The sequence below is a fragment of the Salvelinus fontinalis genome, chromosome 37 (genome assembly GCF_029448725.1).
Source record: "Salvelinus fontinalis isolate EN_2023a chromosome 37, ASM2944872v1, whole genome shotgun sequence".
NCBI classification, from domain to species: Eukaryota; Metazoa; Chordata; class Actinopteri; order Salmoniformes; family Salmonidae; genus Salvelinus; species Salvelinus fontinalis.
In genome coordinates, this window is record NC_074701.1 from 5,905,580 (window position 1) to 5,928,079 (window position 22,500).

General features: G+C 42.0%; 1 protein-coding gene across 2 annotated transcripts in view; it reads right to left on the reverse strand.

The window, feature by feature from the left end:
- The window catches only part of lmbrd1 (LMBR1 domain containing 1), a 212,046-nt gene that overhangs the window by 133,223 nt on the left and 56,323 nt on the right, over window positions 1-22,500 (reverse strand). For both annotated transcript variants that reach the window (XM_055901726.1, XM_055901724.1), the window contains exon 6: window positions 8,754-8,842. In XM_055901726.1, the coding sequence (XP_055757701.1) occupies window positions 8,754-8,842 (89 nt within the window). The remainder of the gene's footprint in view (window positions 1-8,753; window positions 8,843-22,500) is intronic.

The window sequence follows — 22,500 nt, forward strand, 5'->3', positions numbered from 1 at the left end:
AGCAAAGCCAGGGTTATGGGGGACTATTGGTAAGAGGGTGGTGCTAGCGAAGCCAGGGTTATGGGTGACTATTGGTAAGAGACTGGTGCTAGCAAAGCCAGGGTTATGGGGGACTACTGGTAAGAGAGTGGTGCTAGCAAAGCCAGGGTTATGGGGGACTATTGGTAAGAGGGTGGTGCTAGCAAAGCCAGGGTTATGGGGGACTACTGGTAAGAGAGTGGTGCTAGCAAAGCCAGGGTTATGGGTGACTGTTGGTAAGAGACTGGTGCTAGCAAAGCCAGGATCGTGGGTGACTATTGGTAAGAGAGTGGTGCTAGCGAAGCCAGGGTTATGGGTGACTGTTGGTAAGAGACTGGTGCTAGCAAAGCCAGGATCGTGGGTGACTATTGGTAAGAGAGTGGTGCTAGCGAAGCCAGGGTTATGGGGGACTATTGGTAAGAGGGTGGTGCTAGCAAAGCCAGGGTTATGGGGGACTACTGGTAAGAGAGTGGTGCTAGCAAAGCCAGGGTTATGGGTGACTGTTGGTAAGAGACTGGTGCTAGCAAAGCCAGGGTCGTGGGTGACTATTGGTAAGAGAGTGGTGCTAGCAAAGCCAGGGTCGTGGGTGACTATTGGTAAGAGTGGGGTGCTAGCAAAGCCAGGGTCGTGGTGACTATTGGTAAAAGGGTGGTGCTAGCAAAGCCAGGGTCGTGGGTCCAATCCCATATATGAAATCATTATACACTCATTATACTCTAACTGGCTTTTGTTAGGAATGTAGAAATAGGCTAGGTGGTTTCCCAAAAACACTTTTGATAAGCACCTTACATATATCCTTTACATTTCGGATGGTTTAAAATGAATTCTAATGTCTGCAGTATGGTTGCGAGGCTCTGAGATAGAGAAGACTGGGTGTGGGACCAGGATATTAGAGTCTGCGACAGCCTTAATACTCCTCAGAGGAGAGGACAGTAGTTCTCTGCCACACACAGTCACTCAAGGCTATCATTGGATTACTGTATAGTCTCTTGCTCTCTCTCTCTCTCAAAGACTTGGAGGGGAAGGAGGGAAGAGGAAGGAGAGTGCGTCTATCCACTTTGGGAAATGCAGGGAGAGATAAATTACCACCCTGCCTGATCCTCTCAGAGAAACAGAGAGAAGAATGGTTGACTGGAGAGCTTGCCCTTGATCGTATTAAAACCACATACAGATCACTGGGGTTAGAAAAGAAAGTGACATTCAGAGACCAGGTCTAGAAAAGATTGGAACCAATAGTCAGTCTTCACTGCACAAAATAGGAACCAACCCATGTCCCAGATGCAAAAGTCCTGCTTCAACCTACAAGCCCAAGTTCAACCTACAAGCCCTGCTTCAACCTACAAGCCCTGCTTCAACCTACACGTCCTGCTTCAACCTACAAGCCCTGCTTCAACCTACTAGCCCTGCTTCAACCTACTAGCCATGCTTCAACCTACAAGCCCTAGTTCAACCTACAAGATCTGCTTCAACCTACAAGATCTGCTTCAACCTACTAGCCCTGCTTCAACCTACAAGCCCTAGTTCAACCTACTAGCCCTGCTTCAACCTACAAGCCCTGATTCAGCCCTGCAAGAAAGCACAAGCAATTCCAAGCAGCTATTGTCTGCGTCCCAAATGGCACCCTGTTCCCTACATAGTGCACTACTTTTGACCAGGGCCCAGAAGGGTAATGGGGAGCAATTTGGGATGTTGCCAAGTCGCTGAGGGGATTTCTACACCGGCATGCCTCATTGCACCATTGTGGATAATGTAATGGCCACCCCATTTGAGCTGCAGTCGCTGCAGTTTGTGGCCTAAATTAGCAGTTTGCCGGGCCGGGGTCGGAAGGCTGACTTAGTGAGGAGTGTCTTCCCCCTTGCTCAATTAACCTCCCATCTGGTGTAGGAGAGAGAGAGGAGAGAGAGGAGGAATTAGCGGAGGGATGATCCTGCCTTAATGTGGAATGCGTCCCAAATTGCACCCTATTCACTATACTGTATATTACACTACTTTTAAAACAGGGCACTGGTCAAAAGTAGTGCACTATGAAGGGAATACGGTGCCATTTGGGGGACAGATGCTTCCTCCTGAGCAACACTGAAATTTCCCCACAGGAAGGGAGGCTGCAGTAGAAGATCAATAGCCCTGAGGAAGGGGTCGGGCATGGTGGGAGGAGTCAGGAAGGGTGAGGAAAGGCTCGGAGAGAGGGGAGAGGTGGGAGGACAGTCAGGAAGGGTGAGGAAAGGCTTGGAGAGAGGGGAAAGGTGGGAGGACAGTCAAGACGGGTGAGGAAAGCATTGGAGAGAGGGGAGAGGTGGGAGGACAGTCAAGAAGGGTGAGGAAAGGCTTGGAGGGAAGGGAGAGGTGGGAGGACAGTCAAGAAGGGTGAGGAAAGCATTGGAGAGAGGGGAGAGGTGGGAGGACAGTCAGGAAGGGTGAGGAAAGCATTGGAGAGAGGGGAGAGGTGGGAGGACAGTCAAGAAGGGTGAGGAAAGCATCGGAGAGAGGGGAGAGGTGGGAGGACAGTCAGGAAGGGTGATGAAAGCGTTGGAGAGAGGGGAGAGGTGGCAGGACAGTCAGGAAGGGTGATGAAAGCGTTGGAGAGAGGGGAGAGGTGGCAGGACAGTCAGGAAGGGTGATGAAAGCGTTGGAGAGAGAAGAGAGGTGGCAGGACAGTCAGGAAGGGTGATGAAAGCGTTGGAGAGAGGGGAGAGGTGGCAGGACAGTCAGGAAGGGTGATGAAAGCGTTGGAGAGAGGGGAGAGGTGGCAGGACAGTCAGGAAGGGTGAGGAAAAGGTTGCAGGGAGGGAAGAGGTGGGAGGACAGTCAGGAAGGGTGAGGAAAGGGTCAGAGTAAATTGAGGGGTAGGATGGGGTATCAGAAAGGGGGGTGGGGAGGGCCAGGATCTGACTGCAGGCCACAGTGGGAAGAGTGTGACAGATGGGTTGACTTCCTCCCCTGATCCCCAGATGCCCCGGAGAGCCTCCTGATTCCTCTCTTGGAGCTGTGCCCAACACGACCCCGGCTGTTGCCTCTTCATGCTCCAACTGTAAACCACCATTAAAGGCCAACTTATTCATTCACCTGGTTGGCTATAAAGCTGGCTCTGTCGCGACTATCTGAAAGCCCAAGATTTAACAAGTACAGTGTACACAGGCATAAGGTCTACATACAGTGTACACAGGCATTAGGTCTACATACAGTGTAGATAGACATTATGTCTACATACAGTGTAGATAAGACATTAGGTCTACATACAGTGTAGATAGACATTAGTCCTACATACAGTGTAGATAGACATTAGTCCTACATACAGTGTAGATAAGGCATTAGGTCTACATACAGTGTAGATAAGGCATTAGGTCTACATACAGTGTAGATAGACATTAGTCCTACATACAGCGTACACAGGCATTAGTCCTACATACAGTGTACACAGGCATTAGTCCTACATACAGTGTACACAGGCATTAGTCCTACATACAGTGTACACAGGCATTAGTCCTACATACAGTGTAGATAGACATTAGTCCTACATACAGTATACACAGGCATTAGTCCTACATACAGTGTACACAGGCATTAGTCCTACATACAGTATACACAGGCATTAGTCCTACATACAGTGTAGATAAGGCATTGGTTCTACATACAGTGTACACAGGCATTAGTCCTACATACAGTGTAGATAGACATTAGTCCTACATACAGTATACACAGGCATTAGTCCTACATACAGTGTACACAGGCATTAGTCCTACATACAGTATACACAGGCATTAGTCCTACATACAGTGTAGATAAGGCATTGGTTCTACATACAGTGTACACAGGCATTAGTCCTACATACAGTGTAGATAAGGCATTAGTTCTACATATAGTGTACACAGGCATTAGTCCTACATACAGTGTACACAGGCATTAGTCCTACATACAGTGTAGATAAGACATTAGTCCTACATACAGTGTAGATAAGGCATTAGTCCTACATACAGTGTACACAGGCATTAGTCCTACATACAGTGTACACATGCATTAGTCCTACATACATTGTACACAGGCATTAGTCCTACATACAGTATACACAGGCATTAGTCCTACATACAGTGTAGATAAGGCATTAGTTCTACATATAGTGTACACAGGCATTAGTCCTACATACAGTGTACACAGGCCTTAGTCCTACATACAGTGTAGATAAGACATTAGTCCTACATACAGTGTAGATAAGGCATTAGTCCTACATACAGTGTACACAGGCATTAGTCCTACATACAGTGTACACATGCATTAGTCCTACATACAGTGTACACAGGCATTAGTCCTACATACAGTGTAGATAAGACATTAGTCCTACATACAGTGTAGATAAGGCATTAGTCCTACATACAGTGTAGATAAGGCATTAGTCCTACATACAGTGTACACAGGCATTAGTCCTACATACAGTGTACACAGGCATTAGGTCTACATACAGTGTACACAGGCATTAGGTCTACATACAGTGTACACAGGCATTAGGTCTACATACAGTGTACACAGGCATTAGGTCTACATACAGTGTACACAGGCATTAGGTCTACATACAGTGTACACAGGCATTAGGTCTACATACAGTGTACACAGGCATTAGGTCTACATACAGTGTACACAGGCATTAGTCCTACATACAGTGTAGATAGACATTAGGTCCTACATACAGTGTAGATAAGACATTAGGTCTACATACAGTGTAGATAAGACATTAGGTCTACATACAGTGTAGATAAGACATTAGGTCTACATACAGTGTAGATAAGACATTAGGTCTACATACAGTGTAGATAGACATTAGGTCTACATACAGTGTAGATAGACATTAGTCCTACATACAGTGTAGATAAGACATTAGGTCTACATACAGTGTAGATAAGACATTAGGTCTACATACAGTGTAGATAAGACATTAGGTCTACATACAGTGTAGATAAGACATTAGGTCTACATACAGTGTAGATAGACATTAGGTCTACATACAGTGTAGATAGACATTAGTCCTACATACAGTGTACACAGTCATTAGGTCTACATACAGTGTAGATAGACATTAGTCCTACATACAGTGTACACAGGCATTAGTCCTACATACAGTGTAGATAGACATTAGTCCTACATACAGTATACACATGCATTAGTCCTACATACAGTGTACACAGTCATTAGGTCTACATACAGTGTAGATAGACATTAGTCCTACATACAGTGTACACAGGCATTAGTCCTACATACAGTGTACACAGTCATTAGGTCTACATACAGTGTAGATAAGACATTAGGTCTACATACAGTGTAGATAGACATTAGGTCTACATACAGTGTAGATAAGACATTAGTCCTACATACAGTGTAGATAAGACATTAGTCCTACATACAGTATACACATGCATTCGTCCTACATACAGTGTACACAGACATTAGTCCTACATACAGTGTACATAGACATTGGTCCTACATACAGTGTACACAGGCATTAGTCCTACATACAGTGTAGATAGACATTAGTCCTACATACAGTATAGATATACATTAGTCCTAAATACAGTGTAGATAGACATTAGTCCTACATACAGTGCAGATAGACATTAGTCCTACATACAGTGTACACCGGCATTAGTCCTACATACAGTGTAGATAGACATTAGTCCTACATACAGTGTACATAGACATTAGGTCTACATACAGTGTAGATAAGGCATTAGTCCTACATACAGTGTACACAGGCATTAGTCCTACATACAGTGTACACAGGCATTAGTCCTACATACAGTGTACACAGGCATTAGTCCTACATACAGTGTAGATAAGGCATTAGTCCTACATACAGTGTAGATAAGGCATTAGTCCTACATACAGTGTAGATAGACATTAGTCCTACATACAGTGTACATAGACATTAGTCCTACATACAGTGTACATAGACATTAGTCCTACATACAGTGTACATAGACATTAGTCCTACATACAGTGTAGATAGACATTAGGTCTACATACAGTGTACACCGGCATTAGTCCTACATACAGTGTACACAGGCATTAGGTCTACACACAGTGTAGATAAGACATTAGGTCCTACATACAGTGTAGATAGACATTAGGTCTACATACAGTGTAGATAAGACATTAGGTCTACATACAGTGTATATAAGGCATTGGGTCCTACATACAGTGTAGATAAGACATTAGGTCTACATACAGTGTAGATAAGACATTAGTCCTACATACAGTGTAGATAGACATTGGGTCTACATACAGTGTAGATAAGACATTAGGTCTACATACAGTGTAGATAAGACATTAGGTCTACATACAGTGTAGATAAGACATTAGGTCTACATACAGTGTAGATAAGGCATTAGGTCTACATACAGTGTAGATAAGACATTAGGTCTACATACAGTGTAGATAAGGCATTAGGTCTACATACAGTGTAGATAAGGCATTAGGTCTACATACAGTGTACATAGACATTCACATGGACCCACACACAGACAGCAGACATATGAGGATCATAGAGGACCACTCAACTTGGACTGGCACATTCAAATGCAAGTCACGTTAGGAGGAATAGAAATATATAGGTATGAACTGCTGTAGAGGGAATGGGTCATACTCGTCACAGTTCTGCAGTGAAGAGAGAACCGTCTTTCTTGAGTGACACATCAAAGCAAGGGAGGCTTTCTCCCTTTTTTTCCGGGAGACAGATTGTTGCGAGTGGCACAATGAGGATGGTTGACATTGACGAGGGAAAGTGTTGCCTCTGCCAAGTCCACACGTCACCTCAGTATGCAGCCTTGTGTCAGCCATCCATCCATCGCTCTGTCTGGCCCATACAGCTTTTCAATACCACCACTAAATGGAGATTCATTACCAACCACACTGAGACAAGTGAGTGATGTGGTGGGTCATTCACGAGGGCTATCTGATCAAAGGACTGAGTGTGTAAGCCACACTCGACCATAACTGAGATGGTAACACATCACATTAAGAAATGTCTGTCAATGGTTTATAAGTAGGTTATAAACAGTTAATATGGAGTTTATAAAATCACTTATAAACAGTTCAAACTTTGTTAGAAATTGTGAAATTGTCGTTTTGGTACAACTTTTAAACCGTACCTAAATGTAAAGTGTTATTTAAAGAGTACCTTACTGTAAAGTGATATTTAAAGCGTACCTTACTGTAAAGTGATATTCAAAGCGTACCTTACTGTAAAGTGATATTTAAAGCGTACCTTACTGTGAAGTGATATTTAAAGCGTACCTTACTGTGAAGTGATATTTAAAGCGTACCTTACTGTGAAGTGATATTTAAAGCGTACCTTACTGTGAAGTGATATTTAAAGCGTACCTTACTGTAAAGTGATATTTAAAGCGTACCTTACTGTAAAGTGATATTTAAAGCGTACCTTACTGTGAAGTGATATTTAAAGCGTACCTTACTGTGAAGTGATATTTAAAGCGTACCTTACTGTGAAGTGATATTTAAAGCGTACCTTACTGTTAAGTGACATTTAAAGCAGACCTTACTGTAAAGTGATATTTAAAGCGTACCTTACTGTAAAGTGATATTTAAAGCGTACCTTACTGTGAAGTGATATTTAAAGCGTACCTTACTGTAAAGTGATATTTAAAGCGTACCTTACTGTGAAGTGATATTTAAAGCGTACCTTACTGTAAAGTGATATTTAAAGCGTACCTTACTGTTAAGTGATATTTAAAGCGTACCTTACTGTGAAGTGATATTTAAAGCGTACCTTACTGTGAAGTGATATTTAAAGCGTACCTTACTGTGAAGTGATATTTAAAGCAGACCTTACTGTGAAGTGATATTTAAAGCGTACCTTACTGTGAAGTGATATTTAAAGCGTACCTTACTGTGAAGTGATATTTAAAGCGTACCTTACTGTTAAGTGACATTTAAAGCAGACCTTACTGTAAAGTGATATTTAAAGCGTACCTTACTGTAAAGTGATATTTAAAGCGTACCTTACTGTGAAGTGATATTTAAAGCGTACCTTACTGTAAAGTGATATTTAAAGCGTACCTTACTGTGAAGTGATATTTAAAGCGTACCTTACTGTGAAGTGATATTTAAAGCGTACCTTACTGTGAAGTGATATTTAAAGCGTACCTTACTGTGAAGTGATATTTAAAGCAGACCTTACTGTGAAGTGATATTTAAAGCGTACCTTACTGTGAAGTGATATTTAAAGCGTACCTTACTGTGAAGTGATATTTAAAGCAGACCTTACTGTAAAGTGATATTTAAAGCGTACCTTACTGTGAAGTGATATTTAAAGCGTACCTTACTGTGAAGTGATATTTAAAGCAGACCTTACTGTAAAGTGACATTTAAAGCGTACCTTACTGTGAAGTGATATTTAAAGCAGACCTTACTGTAAAGTGATATTTAAAGCGTACCTTACTGTGAAGTGATATTTAAAGCGTACCTTACTGTGAAGTGATATTTAAAGCAGACCTTACTGTAAAGTGACATTTAAAGCGTACCTTACTGTGAAGTGATATTTAAAGCAGACCTTACTGTAAAGTGACATTTAAAGCGTACCTTACTGTGAAGTGATATTTAAAGCAGACCTTACTGTAAAGTGACATTTAAAGCGTACCTTACTGTGAAGTGATATTTAAAGCGTACCTTACTGTGAAGTGATATTTAAAGCGTACCTTACTGTGAAGTGTGACCAGTCAGACAATACTTACGGTTGTTCCCCAGCTCCTCAAACAGATACTGCATCTTCTCCCACTGGGTACCATTCTGATTAGGTGGGGCTTCAAGAGGAATGAAGGCCCTGCAAAAAAATACTATTCATTAAAACCATTGGCTTTATTAGAAGTAAAATATGATATAGCCTGGTCCCAGATCTGATTGAAGTTTGCTATACAGCACAAACAGATCTGGGACCAGGCAAGTTAAAATAAGCCCAACTGTGAAATGCAGGTTAGAACATGTGATAGCCTACTCTGTAAAGTAAATGTATTAGAGAAGCCATGACGTTGGGTATCTCCAGAGCATTTCTTAATGGAAACACAATGTTTTGATTACGTCCCTTGATAATAATTGCTTCTATCAACAGCCGTCAGCATCATCAGTAGTGCACGACAACTTTAAGTTTCCCAAACACTATTTACATAAAGTTGTCTCTGCTAGACAAGTTTATTTACCTAGCACTGAAGGAAATGTATTCAGGGAACTCTCTTCACTGTCAGAACGTCAGACAATAACCCCCCAGTCTGAGCCGAGAGACTAGCAAACACCTGCCACTGAAACCAACAGGATGGAGGGAAATATTGAAATATTCATGTTTTTGTATTGAAAGCCTTCTTCAGGGTTGATGACAAAGTTAATTTACTGTAGCATTTCTTTTGGACCCGCGATTAAATGGATCAAGGTGTGCATTTTGTTGGACTAAAATAGACATTACCAAACACTGACGAGAGATGTAATGTATTCCTGGGAATGGCTGTAACTGTTATTTATTAAGCTGAGTAGGGCAGACCATTTCATTTCCCTAGGAAAACAACATCATTAATCCAACTACACATTGGTAGAGGGTTTAGTAGTGGCAACAGCATCAATGACTATTGGTAGAGGGTTTAGTAGTGGCAACAGCATCAATGACTATTGGTAGAGGGTTTAGTAGTGGCAACAGCATCAATGACTATTGGTAGAGGGTTTAGTAGTGGCAACAGCTTCAATGACTATTGGTAGAGGGTTTAGTAGCGGCAACAGCATCAATGACTATTGGTAGAGGGTTTAGTAGTGGCAACAGCATCAATGACTATTGGTAGAGGGTTTAGTAGTGGCAACAGCATCAATGACTATTGGTAGAGGGTTTAGTAGTGGCAACAACATCAATGACTATTGGTAGAGGGTTTAGTAGCGGCAACAGCATCAATAACTATTGGTAGAGGGTTTAGTAGCAGCAACAACATCAATGACTATTGGTAGAGGGTTTAGTAGCAGCAACAGCATCAATGACTATTGGTAGAGGGTTTAGTAGTGGCAACAACATCAATTACTATTGGTAGAGGGTTTAGTAGTGGCAACAACATCAATGACTATTGGTAGAGGGTTTAGTAGTAGCAACAGCATCAATGACTATTGGTAGAGGGTTTAGTAGCGGCAACAGCATCAATGACTATTGGTAGAGGGTTTAGTAGTGGCAACAGCATCAATGACTATTGGTAGAGGGTTTAGTAGCGGCAACAGCATCAATGACTATTGGTAGAGGGTTTAGTAGCGGCAACAGCATCAATGACTATTGGTAGAGGGTTTAGTAGCGGCAACAGCATCAATGACTATTGGTAGAGGGTTTAGTAGCGGCAACAACATCAATGACTATTGGTAGAGGGTTTAGTAGCAGCAACAGCATCAATTACTATTGGTAGAGGGTTTAGTAGCAGCAACAGCATCAATTACTATTGGTAGAGGGTTTAGTAGCAGCAACAGCATCAATGACTATTGGTAGAGGGTTTAGTAGCGGCAACAGCATCAATGCCTAATGGTAGAGGGTTTAGTAGTGGCAACAACATCAATTACTATTGGTAGAGGGTTTAGTAGTGGCAACAACATCAATGACTATTGGTAGAGGGTTTAGTAGTGGCAACAGCATCAATGACTATTGGTAGAGGGTTTAGTAGTGGCAACAGCATCAATGACTATTGGTAGAGGGTTTAGTAGCAGCAACAACATCAATGACTATTGGTAGAGGGTTTAGTAGCAGCAACAGCATCAATGCCTATTGGTAGAGGGTTTAGTAGTGGCAACAGCATCAATGACTATTGGTAGAGGGTTTAGTAGTGGCAACAGCATCAATGACTATTGGTAGAGGGTTTAGTAGTGGCAACAGCATCAATGACTATTGGTAGAGGGTTTAGTAGTGGCAACAGCATCAATGACTATTGGTAGAGGGTTTAGTAGTGGCAACAGCATCAATGACTATTGGTAGAGGGTTTAGTAGTGGCAACAACATCAATGACTATTGGTAGAGGTTTAAGTAGTGGCAACAGCATCAATGACTATTGGTAGAGGGTTTAGTAGCAGCAACAACATCAATGACTATTGGTAGAGGGTTTAGTAGCAGCAACAGCATCAATGCCTATTGGTAGAGGGTTTAGTAGCAGCAACAGCATCAATGCCTATTGGTAGAGGGTTTATTAGTGGCAACAACATCAATTACGATTGGTAGAGGGTTTAGTAGTGGCAACACCATCAATGACTATTGGTAGAGGGTTTAGTAGTGGCAACAGCATCAATGACTATTGGTAGAGGGTTTAGTAGTGGCAACAGCATCAATGACTATTGGTAGAGGGTTTAGTAGTGGCAACAACATCAATGACTATTGGTAGAGGTTTTAGTAGTGGCAACAACATCAATGACTATTGGTAGAGGGTTTAGTAGTGGCAACAACATCAATGACTTTTGGTAGAGGGTTTAGTAGTGGCAACAACATCAATGCCTATTGGTAGAGGGTTTAGTAGCAGCAACATCTTGAAATAAATGCAATGAAATAATTTGAAGTGAGAGTAGGTTGTATCTTTGACAATGCTTTTCACGCTACCCAAATCTAATCAATAGATAACAGAAAGATTCATTTCTTTCTTTGTCTATTTGTCTGTTTGTTTGTGTACAAACCAAAACAAGGCCTTGAACTCATTGTTTTTTTTGCAGTCTATTGTTGAGACCTTTACCTTCTCCGCCGCAGCCTGTCCTACCCATCTAATTACTTTTATAATTAACAGGCAATTCATCTAATTATGACGTTTAAACTATGACCCAAATGGCACCCCATTCCCTTTAGAGTGCACTTCTTTTTCCCATGGCCCATAGGGCTCTGGTCAAAAGTAGTGCACTAACTAGGGAATAGGTGCTATTTAGGATCCCCGACTTTGGGATCTATGTTCTGCTGGCATTAACACATTGCAAGTGTCAAACCACGTTCGGTGGTCATTTTGACAAGTTAAAGCCAGAGCTGTGCTATTTACAAACTATTGTGCAAGGATTAATAATTGACCTGTTTAATATCAGCACACTTGCGGTCAGATGGGAGGGGTGGAAATATTTGAAGTGTGCCCTTAAAAACATGATCCAGAGTGCTAATTTCAGGCAGCGCTGATATTTAAGACCAACCAAAAGCTGGTTTTGATTTGATAGGATCCCTATTAGCCGACACCAATGGCAACAGCTAGTCTTACTGGGGTCCGACACATTACGAAAAATACATTACATTACATGTATTTACAATTTACATACATTTATAAACATGAACATGTAGTGTCTGTGTGTGTGCATCTATTAGTTCCACATACATGTCAGTTCATACACACCACAAGTAGGTCACATGGGGGAGAGGCGGTGTGCCGTGAGGTGTTGCTTTATTTGTTTTTTGAAACAAGGTTTGCTGTTCTCTTGCGCTATATAAGATGGAAGGGAGTTCCATTCACTCTAATGGCTCTGTAAAATACTGTACGTTTTCTTGAACTTTTTATGGACCTGGGGACTGTGAAAAGACCCCTGGTGGCATGTCTGGCGGGGTAAGTGTGTATCAGTGCTGTGTGTAAATTGGCTATGCAAACATTATGGAACTTCCAACACGTTGGTTCTTATAAAAACAAGAAGTCAGTCGATTGTTATAAAAACTAGAAGTCAGTCTTTCGTCAAGTCTTAGCCAAGAGAGACTGACATGCATAGTATTAATATCAGCACGCTGATTACAATGACGAGCAAGACGTGCAACTTTGTTCTGGGCCAGCTGCAGCTTAACTAGGGATTTCTTTGCAGCACTCGACCACATGACTGGACAATAACCAAGATAAGATAAAACTAGAGCCTGCAGGACTTGCTTTTTGGTGTCAAAAAAGCAGAGCATTTCTTTATTTTTCTACCCAAGTTATAGACTGTTTTCTCTGCTACCGCACGGCAAGCGGTACCGGAGCGCAAAGTCTAGGACAAAAAGGCTCCTCAACATCTTCTACTGCTGAACAATTAATAAAATCGCCATTGGACAATTTACATTGACCCCCACCTCGCTCCCTTTTTGTACACTGCTGCTACTCGCTGTTTATTATCTATGCATAGTCACTTCACCCCCACCTACATGTACAAATGACCTCAACAAACCTGTACCCCCGCACACTGACTCGGTACCGGTGCCCCCTGTATATAGCCTCGTCATTGTTATTCTTATTGTGTTACTTTTTATTAGTACTTTTTATTTTTGTCTACTTGGTAAATATTTTCTAAACTCTTCTTGAACTGCACTGTTGGTTAAGGGCTTGTAAGTAAGCACTTCACGGTAAAGTCTACACTTGTTGTATTCGGCGCATGTGACAACGTTTGATTTGAAACACATGCTTTGTTTAATGCCAGTGGCAGGTAATTGTTGTTTATCCTGGCGATTTTATGACATCATTATATTTTACATGTATTTATTGTTGTTGTTGTAAAAAAAACAGATTGGCTTTAGTTAAATTAAACAAGCAAACTGATTAGAATGATTCACCATCCTGGTTTTAGCGGTAACGCGGTTGGTTATGGCATGAATTTTGACAGCGGAAACATAGACTATCTAGCCATGATGCACATTGCCCATATGAACATGGAACAGCACTAATGTGGAACAACAGTCATGTGTAGATTAGCCTAATGTGGAACAACAGTCATGTGTAGATTAGCCTAATGTGGAACAACAGTCATGTGTAGATTAGCCTAATGTGGAACAACAGTAATGTGTAACAGTAATGGAATGACTTGGTTTCCTCTATCGTAATTGCTCCTCTTTCACCCCAGCTGTCAAACTAACCCTGATTCAGATGACCATCCTACCCGAGCTAGATTACGGAGACATAATTTATAGATCAGCAGGTAAGGGCGCTCTCGAGCGGCTAGATGTTCTTTACCATTCAGTCATCAGATTTGCCACCAATGCTCCTTATAGGACACATCACTGCACACTATACTCCTCTGTAAACTGATCATCTCTGTATACCCATCGCAAGACCCACTGGTTGATGCTTATTTATAAAACCCTCTTAGGCCTCACTCCCCCCTATCTGAGATATCTACTGCATCCCTCATCCTCCACATACAGTACAACACCCATTCTGCCAGTCTCATTCTGTTAAAGTTCCCCAAAGCACACACATCCCGGGATCGCTCCTCTTTTCAGTTCGCTGCAGCTAGCGACTCAAACGAGCTGCAACAAACACTCAAACTGGACAGTTTTATCTCCATCTCTTAATTCAAAGACTCAATCATGGACACTCTTACTGACAGTTGTGGCTGCTTCACGTGATGCATTGTTGTCTCTACCTTCTTGCCCTTTGTGCTGTTGTCTGTGCCCAATAATGTTTCTACCATGTTTTGTGCTGCTACCATGTTTTGTGCTGCTGCCATGTTTTGTGCTGCTGCCATGTTTTTGTCATGTTGTGTTGCTACCATGCTGTGTTGTCGTGTGTTGCTGTCATGCTTTGTTGTTGTCTTAGGTCTCTCTTTATGTAGTGTTGTGGGGTCTCTCGTCTTGATGTGCCTTTTGGTAGGCCGTCATTGTAAATAAAAATTTGTTGGAGGCTGACGTGAAATGCCTGGCTGCGGATTTGAAAAAGGTTTAGAGGGATTCTCTCGCCTCAATAACCTGAGACTGGTATCGTTCCCAGAGTCAGCGGAAATGCCTCACGCCACGGATAATTATGTTTAGTTATAACATACTAGTCTTGTATAGTCGGGGAGTTGGCGAACCCATTCAGGATTATTTGATGTGATCTAATGTTTTGATCATCTAGTGTGCTTGCCTTACAAGCATTCAGTCATTTTAATTTCATTGTATTAAGGGTTTACTTAACTCCTGTGTTTCTAGGATGTCTCGTTCACCTATTCAGTTTGTTTACATAGTATCTCAGTGACTCAAAATATTTTTTGGTTATTTGTTTACTGCATCCGTTTGTACCGACCAAGTAAACAATAAATGTTCAGAGGCTACACGTTTTGGGGGGTCTTCACTTCAATTTTAAAGGTTTTGAACATCCTTTATGCCCAGCAAACGTTCAACGTTGCGCACACGTAATTTATTGGTCTTGGCTGTAAGTTGTCTTAGCGTCAAACTAGACAATTATTATTATTTTTTGATTGCTTTACTACGATTTGCTTACTTCAAATTAGGTTTTTGGTTGAGAGCCTTTATACATTTTGTTTATTTTCTCTCAATGCCTGTTATAAGACTGGGAATATAATTATACACATCTACAAGTGGTCCTTTTGTCATTTCGTTTGCACAAGTGATTCACTTTTATTTATATCACTCTCTTTTTGCTGCTTGATCCACTAACACAAAACGCGACTTTAAAGAGCGGGACTGTGGGTTTAGGTTTAACACAGCACTCTCACAGACATACTGTGTGAAGAGAACATGTTCTATTTAGGCTTGCATCTTGTTTGGGGAAGTACTGTCTGGGATGGGGGGAGGTGGTTGAGGAGAGGAAGGAGGTTCAATTGTTCAGTTCTAATGTTGTCATTCATTCTTTTTCCAAATATCTTGCACCGTACATTATTACTCTGAGACAAGTTATTCTGGAGGTTTTGGGTACTCATTGCTTTTCCACTCTATGTTCTAATGACAGGGTTGTATAACGGGAGTGCTCAGGGTGGCCGAAATAATATGATCAAGTGCATTTCGTGGAACATCAAAGGGGTTAACAACCCTGTGAAGCGTAAGAGGGTGCTGACACACTTAACGGGTTTGAATGCAAATGTTGCATTTCTACAAGAGACTCACTTGAGGACCGGTGAGCATTTTAGGATGAGTAGGGACTGGGTTGGTCAAGTGTTCCACTCTAACGTTCATAGTAAATCAAGAGGGGCTGCCATTTTGGTTGATAAATCTACTCCCTTTGTAGCTTCTGAGGTTATCGCTGATCCTAAGGGATGATACATCATAGTAACCGGTAAACTGTTTTCTACCCCTCTTGTTTTGGCTAGTGTTTATGCTCCCAATTGGAATGACACAAGTTACATTTCTTCCTTTTTATCTGCTACACCCAATTTAGATTCTCATTTGTTGATTTTAGGGGGGTTTCAACTGTACAATGTCCCCAGTTCTTGACAAGTCCTCACGAAGAACTACAGGCCCATCTAAATGTGCCCTACTTATTCAATCTTTCCTTCAGAAATATGCTGTGTGAGAGGCCTGGCGTTTCCTACACCGTACAGATAGACACTATTCATTTTATTCTCATGTTCATCAAACATACTCCCGCATTGATTACTTCTTTTTGGACAAGAAACTTCTGCCTAACCTTCGGCAGTGTACTTACAAGAGTATTGTTATTTCTGACCATTCACCATTAGTGCTTGAACTAGTTTACCCAGCGACCTCCTATGCGTTTTCAATGGTGTCTTAACCCCATTTTACTCTCAGATAAGGAGTTTGTCAATTTCGTTTCTTCTGAAATCACCTTATTCCTAGAAACGAATTCAACGCCAGGTATGTCCTGCTCTACCATATGGGAGTCTCTCAAAGCATACCTACCTGGTCAAATTATTGCTTTTTCAGCCAAACAAAACAAAGTTCGCTCTCAGCGACTCCGGGACCTGAGCGAATCCATAGCCACATTGGATGAGAAGTATGCTACGGATCCTTCCTCTGATCTACATAAAGAGCGCCAACTACTCCAATCTGAATTTGATGAGCTTTCTACCAGGCAAGCTGAACAGTTACTCTTGCGAGCTCGGTACAGAGTGTATGAACAAGGCGACAAGGCCAGTAAACTCCTTGCACATCAGATCTGTAAATCTGAGGCCTCACGTTTAATCCCACAAATAAGGACCCTGTCTGGTGCCACCACAGTTATACATAAAGAGATCAAGGATCAATTCAAACAATTTTACTCTGCGCTATACACCTCTGAATCTCCTCAAGAGCCTTTGCTGATTGATTCATTCTTTAATGGCCTGAATATGCCTTCAACTGATACAGACTCCCATGACTGTCTAGAAGAAGAATTTACACCTGAGGAGATTGCAACAGCAGTGTCCTCAATGAAAAGTGGTAAATCACCGGGTCCGGACGGTTTTCCAACCGAATTTTACAGGATGTTTTCTGGTTTGCTTTGCCCATTCTTGTCTCGATTATTTGCAGAGTGCCTTAATACCTCAAAGCTACCGTCTAGTCTTTATCAGGCTTCAATTTCATTACTATTAATGAAAAATAAAGACCCCCTGGAATGTGGATCCTATCGCCCAATCTCGCTTTTAAACTGTGATTACAAAATCCTAGCCAAGATTTTAGCCATCCGTATGGAAGGCTCGCTGCACCAAGTAATACACTCTGACCAGACTGGCTTTGTGAGAAATAGGTATTTGTTTTTCAATATTAGACGCCTTATGAATATACTGTACTCCCCAGAATCGGGGGAACCGGAGGTGGTGGTCTCACTTGATGCGGAAAAAGCTTTTGACCGTGTTGAGTTGGACTACCTAACAGCTGCCCTTTATAGATTTGGCTTTGGCCCCAAATTCATTGCGTGGATAAAGATTCTTTATTTTTTCCCCCATGGCTTCAGTATGGACTAACAATTTGTCCTCTGACTATTTTCCCTTGCACCGAGGATCCAGACAGAGTTGTCCACTCTCCCCTTTGTTGTTTGCTTGGCAATCGAGCCTCTCGCCATTGCACTACGCTCTAATGATGCCATTCAAGGTATAATCAGGATGGGCTCACAGCAGAAAGTCTCGCTATATGCTGACAACCTCCTTTTGTTTATCTCCAAACCTGATACCTCATTGCCACGTGCCTTATCTGTTCTTAAAAAGTTTGGATAAATCCCAGGGTACAAGCTGAATCTAGGCAAGAGTGAGCTTTTCCCTGTAAATAAGGCTGCTTTAAAGTGCTCTTTTACAAGTTTTCAGTTTAGGATTGTCTGGGATCAATTCACCTACTTGGGAGTTAGTGACAAGGAAATATTCAAATTTGTTTCAGGAAAACTTTGTTGCTCTAGCAGACAGTTTGAAACAATCTTTTACTTTTTGGAATTCGCTACCTCTTTCTCTTATCGGAAGGATTAATGTCATTAAAATGAATGTGTTGCCAAATGTTTATATTTATTTCAATGTTTACCCATTTTTATTCCAAAATCTTTTTTTAATTCACTGGATCAAGCATTCATGTATTTTATTTGGGATGACAAGGTACCACAGATTGGTAGAAAACATTTACAGAAGCCTAAGCTCTACCAAATTTTCAGACATACTATTGGGCTGCAAATTTCAGCGCCCTTCTGTACTGGCTGCAGACTGATCCTACTGTCCCTAGACCACTCTGGGTCCAGATGGAGTCTGAATCGTGTAAACCTGCTGCACTTTCTTCTGTGTTGTGCTCGTCTCTTCCAGTGTCCCTAGGCAAAAGGTGTGTCAACCCAATTGTAAAGCAGTATCTTAAAATTTGGAATCAGTTCCGTTTAGCCTTTAGCCTCCGAGGCTTTTCTCTATCAGGCCCAATTAAATCAGAACATTTTATTTCCTCCATCTTGAATAATGGGGCTTTTGCCATCTGGCACTCACTAGCCCTCTTCCCACTAGCCCAATTATTCTTTGATGATACATTTGCCTCTTTTGCTCAGCTACAGGAAAAGTTCAACCTCCCCCAATCCCACTTTTTCTGCTATCTCCAGACTAGGAACTTTGTCAGAGCTAACACACCTGAATTTCCCCATAGGCCTGCGAATACAGCTATAGAGAGCATCTTTGAGCTGAACAAGCTTCCTAGGGGCGCAATTTCAGATGTATATGCAATCATTGACTTACAGAACCCTTCTTTGGTGCCTTTAAAGACTCGATGGGAAAAGGATTTGGGGGAGGAAGTTGGGGAAGACACCTGGGAATCTGTGCTGCACAGGGTGCATTCGTTCTCTTTTAGCACTAGACACAGCCTCATTCAATTCAAGGTGGTTCACCGTATCCACTGGTCCGGGGCCAAACTTGGAAGAATATTCTCTGATTTTGATCCTACCTGTGTCAGATGTAAAACGAAACCAGCCACACTGTTGCATATGTTTTGGGGCCGTCATAAACTGTCAGGTTTCTGGGAATTAATACTGAAATGTTTCTCTGATATATATGACACTGTTATTGATCCGTCTCCCCTTACAGCCCTTTTTGGAGTACTGCCCATAGGTACCCCTGTCAAGAATCCAGTTGGACACTGTTGCTTATACAACTATTTTAGCTAGACGGCTAATACTACACAACTGGAATATGGCAGCTCCCCCATCTTATAAATATTGGGTGAGAGATGTGTTGTGCTCTCTGAAACTAGAAAAAATGTAATTCAATACACGTGGGAACCCCAAACTGTTTAATGAGGCTTGAGCTCCATTCCGGTCTTACTTTAAACAGTCCATGCTCTGATGGCATTCATATTAAAACAAAAATAAGTCTGTATTTGACTACCCTGGAACTTAAAATGTGCTCATTGATTGTGACCTGCGGATGCCTTGTTCATCTTGCCCGGTCAGTGACTAAAATGTGAGCTTGTATTGCCTGTTTTTGGGGGGGGGGGTTTTACATTTTGTTCACGGTTACATAAAAAATACAAACATTTATTTTAAAGCATTGTAAACTATATTTTGGGTCCAGTGGATGGTCGGTCTGTGGCCATGACTGTCTGTGAGTGGTTGCATTTCTCCACCCCTATCCCTTGACTGTTTACAGGAACAATGGTGAGGTGTTTGCTCTGTCCCTGTACTACAGATTTCCCTTTAACCTTTGTACCCTTCTGCCCGGTGTGTTTAACTTGTCTAAAGTACGGTATCTTTAAAACTAATTATTTAAAAAAAATTAAAAACATCTAGTTGAGTATATTATTTCAATTATTTTGTGTTGTCTTGTGTGTAAAACTGAATAAATAGAGCTTTCAAAAAATAAAGGTAAAATAAAAATATATATAAAATATGTATGTTATCTATGTATTGTAGGTAGGCCTACATTCTGTTAGCCATGCAGCTCCTATTTAAGAGGTGTGTAAAACCCCCTCCATGTGTCCATGCCATCATGAAGAGCATAATGAAAGGAGAGAAGAACTTCTGGAAATACCGGTGAACCTCATATACACAAGTTATTTGTCTGTAACAATTGCTTGTTTTCCGTTTGATATGTTGAAAACCCAAGCCCTCCGTAGGCTACCCTAACCCTAGGCCTACTATAATGATGGCTAATTTTAAACATGTTAGGCTCAACCAGGCCTGAAAATATTGGCAATACTTTACTTGAAGCCTGCAAGTATAATGCTTTTTAACTTGTTATAAGCACGTATGAGCTTTTATAATGTCAAATAATAAAGTGTATAATATGTTGTCTCTATGGATCAACATTTCGACTAAGAAACAACATGTTGAATGTAGACCACCCTATTAAAGAACAGCCACCTCAAAAGCCCAAGTTTAAAGAATCAGCAGCAGTTGAAAGGTCAATAGTCATTTTAAGAGTTGTGAGTCATGCCTAGCCCTCTAGCCCAGTCATGACGGGCTGCAAACAAAAGACTGTGTTCAAGCAGCAAAGCCCTTGAATGAACAGTCACCCAAACAGTGGCCTGATGTCTCCCTGTACCACAGGGTATCACACAGAGAGGAGAGGAGATGAGTGGAGTGGAAAGGAAAGCAAAGGAGAGGCAGAGCAGGATAAAAGCCATCATGTCGCCTCGCATCAAGAGACCTGAACAACAATCCCCCGGTACAAAGAGGTACAAAGGGCTGACGGTTCAAAAAGGTAAAATAGACACCAAATTGCTTCTGTCTAAAGAATCCCAAAGAGTCCAAACTTTTCAACTTGAAATGGACCATGTGGGCTCGTCCTAGGCTGTGTCTCAAATGTCAACATGTTGTCTAAGGCGAATAGGGCTCTGGTCAAAAGTAGTGCACTATGTAGGGAATAGGGTACCATTTAGGATGACATGTTTCTATCCACCCACCGTCCAATCCAGGCAGCATCCTCTATAGGATCAGAGTGCCATTTAATGGTTGAACGAGCATTACATTACATGACCTGAACAGCAAGCATGTTACTGTGGTGGTGGATAGGAGAAATCCATTATGTTTATGCTGCACAGGCACAGTTCAACACAGAGTAAACTGGAGGTTAAATGGGACATGGTTTCCACCGTGTATCACTATAGATTTAAGCATCAAGTCATCTTTGAGACACTTAATCACGAAAGGGACAGTTCACAATGGCTTTATCTGAGACTGAGTGAATAAATAAGTCTAGAGATGGAGCTGGGGATGGGAGCTGAGGATGGGGGATGGAAACTCAGATGTCCCTCCACATAAGGTTAAGCATATTGGGGCAGTAACTATAGCAGAGGACATCTTGGAACAGTAACTATAGCAGAGGGCATCTTGGGACAGTAACTATAGCAGAGGACATCTTGGAACAGTATCTATAGCAGAGGGCATCTTGGGACAGTAACTATAGCAGAGGACATCTTGGGGCAGTAACTATAGCAGAGGACATCTTGGGACAGTAACTATAGCAGAGGACATCTTGGGACAGTATCTATAGCAGAGGGCATCTTGGAACAGTAACTATAGCAGAGGACATCTTGGGACAGTAACTATAGCAGAGGACATCTTGGTACAGTAACTATAGCAGAGGGCATCTTGGGACAGTAACTATAGCAGAGGGCATCTTGGGGCAGTAACTATAGCAGAGGGCATCTTGGGGCAGTAACTATAGCAGAGGGCATCTTGGAACAGTAACTATAGCAGAGGACATCTTGGGACAGTAACTATAGCAGAGGGCATCTGGAACAGTAACTATAGCAGAGGGCATCTTGGGACAGTAACTATAGCAGAGGGCATCTTCGGACAGTAACTATAGCAGAGGACATCTTGGGACAGTAACTATAGCAGAGGGCATCTTGGGACAGTAACTATAGCAGAGGACATATTGGAACAGTAACTATAGCAGAGGACATCTTGGAACAGTAACTATAGCAGAGGGCATCTTGGGGCAGTAACTATAGCAGAGGACATCTTGGGGCAGTAACTATAGCAGAGGACATCTTGGGACAGTAACTATAGCAGAGGGCATCTTGGGACAGTAACTATAGCAGAGGGCATCTTGGGACAGTAACTATAGCAGAGGGCATCTTGGGACAGTAACTATAGCAGAGGGCATCGTGGGACAGTAACTATAGCAGAGGGTATCTTGGGACAGTAACTATAGCAGAGGACATCTTGGGACAGTAACTATAGCAGAGGGCATCTTGGGACAGTAACTATAGCAGAGGGCATCTTGGGACAGTAACTATAGCAGAGGGGATCTTGGGACAGTAACTATAGCAGAGGGCATCTTGGGACAGTAACTATAGCAGAGGACATCTTGGAACAGTAACTATAGCAGAGGGCATCTTGGGACAGTAACTATAGCAGAGGGCATCTTGGGACAGTAACTATAGCA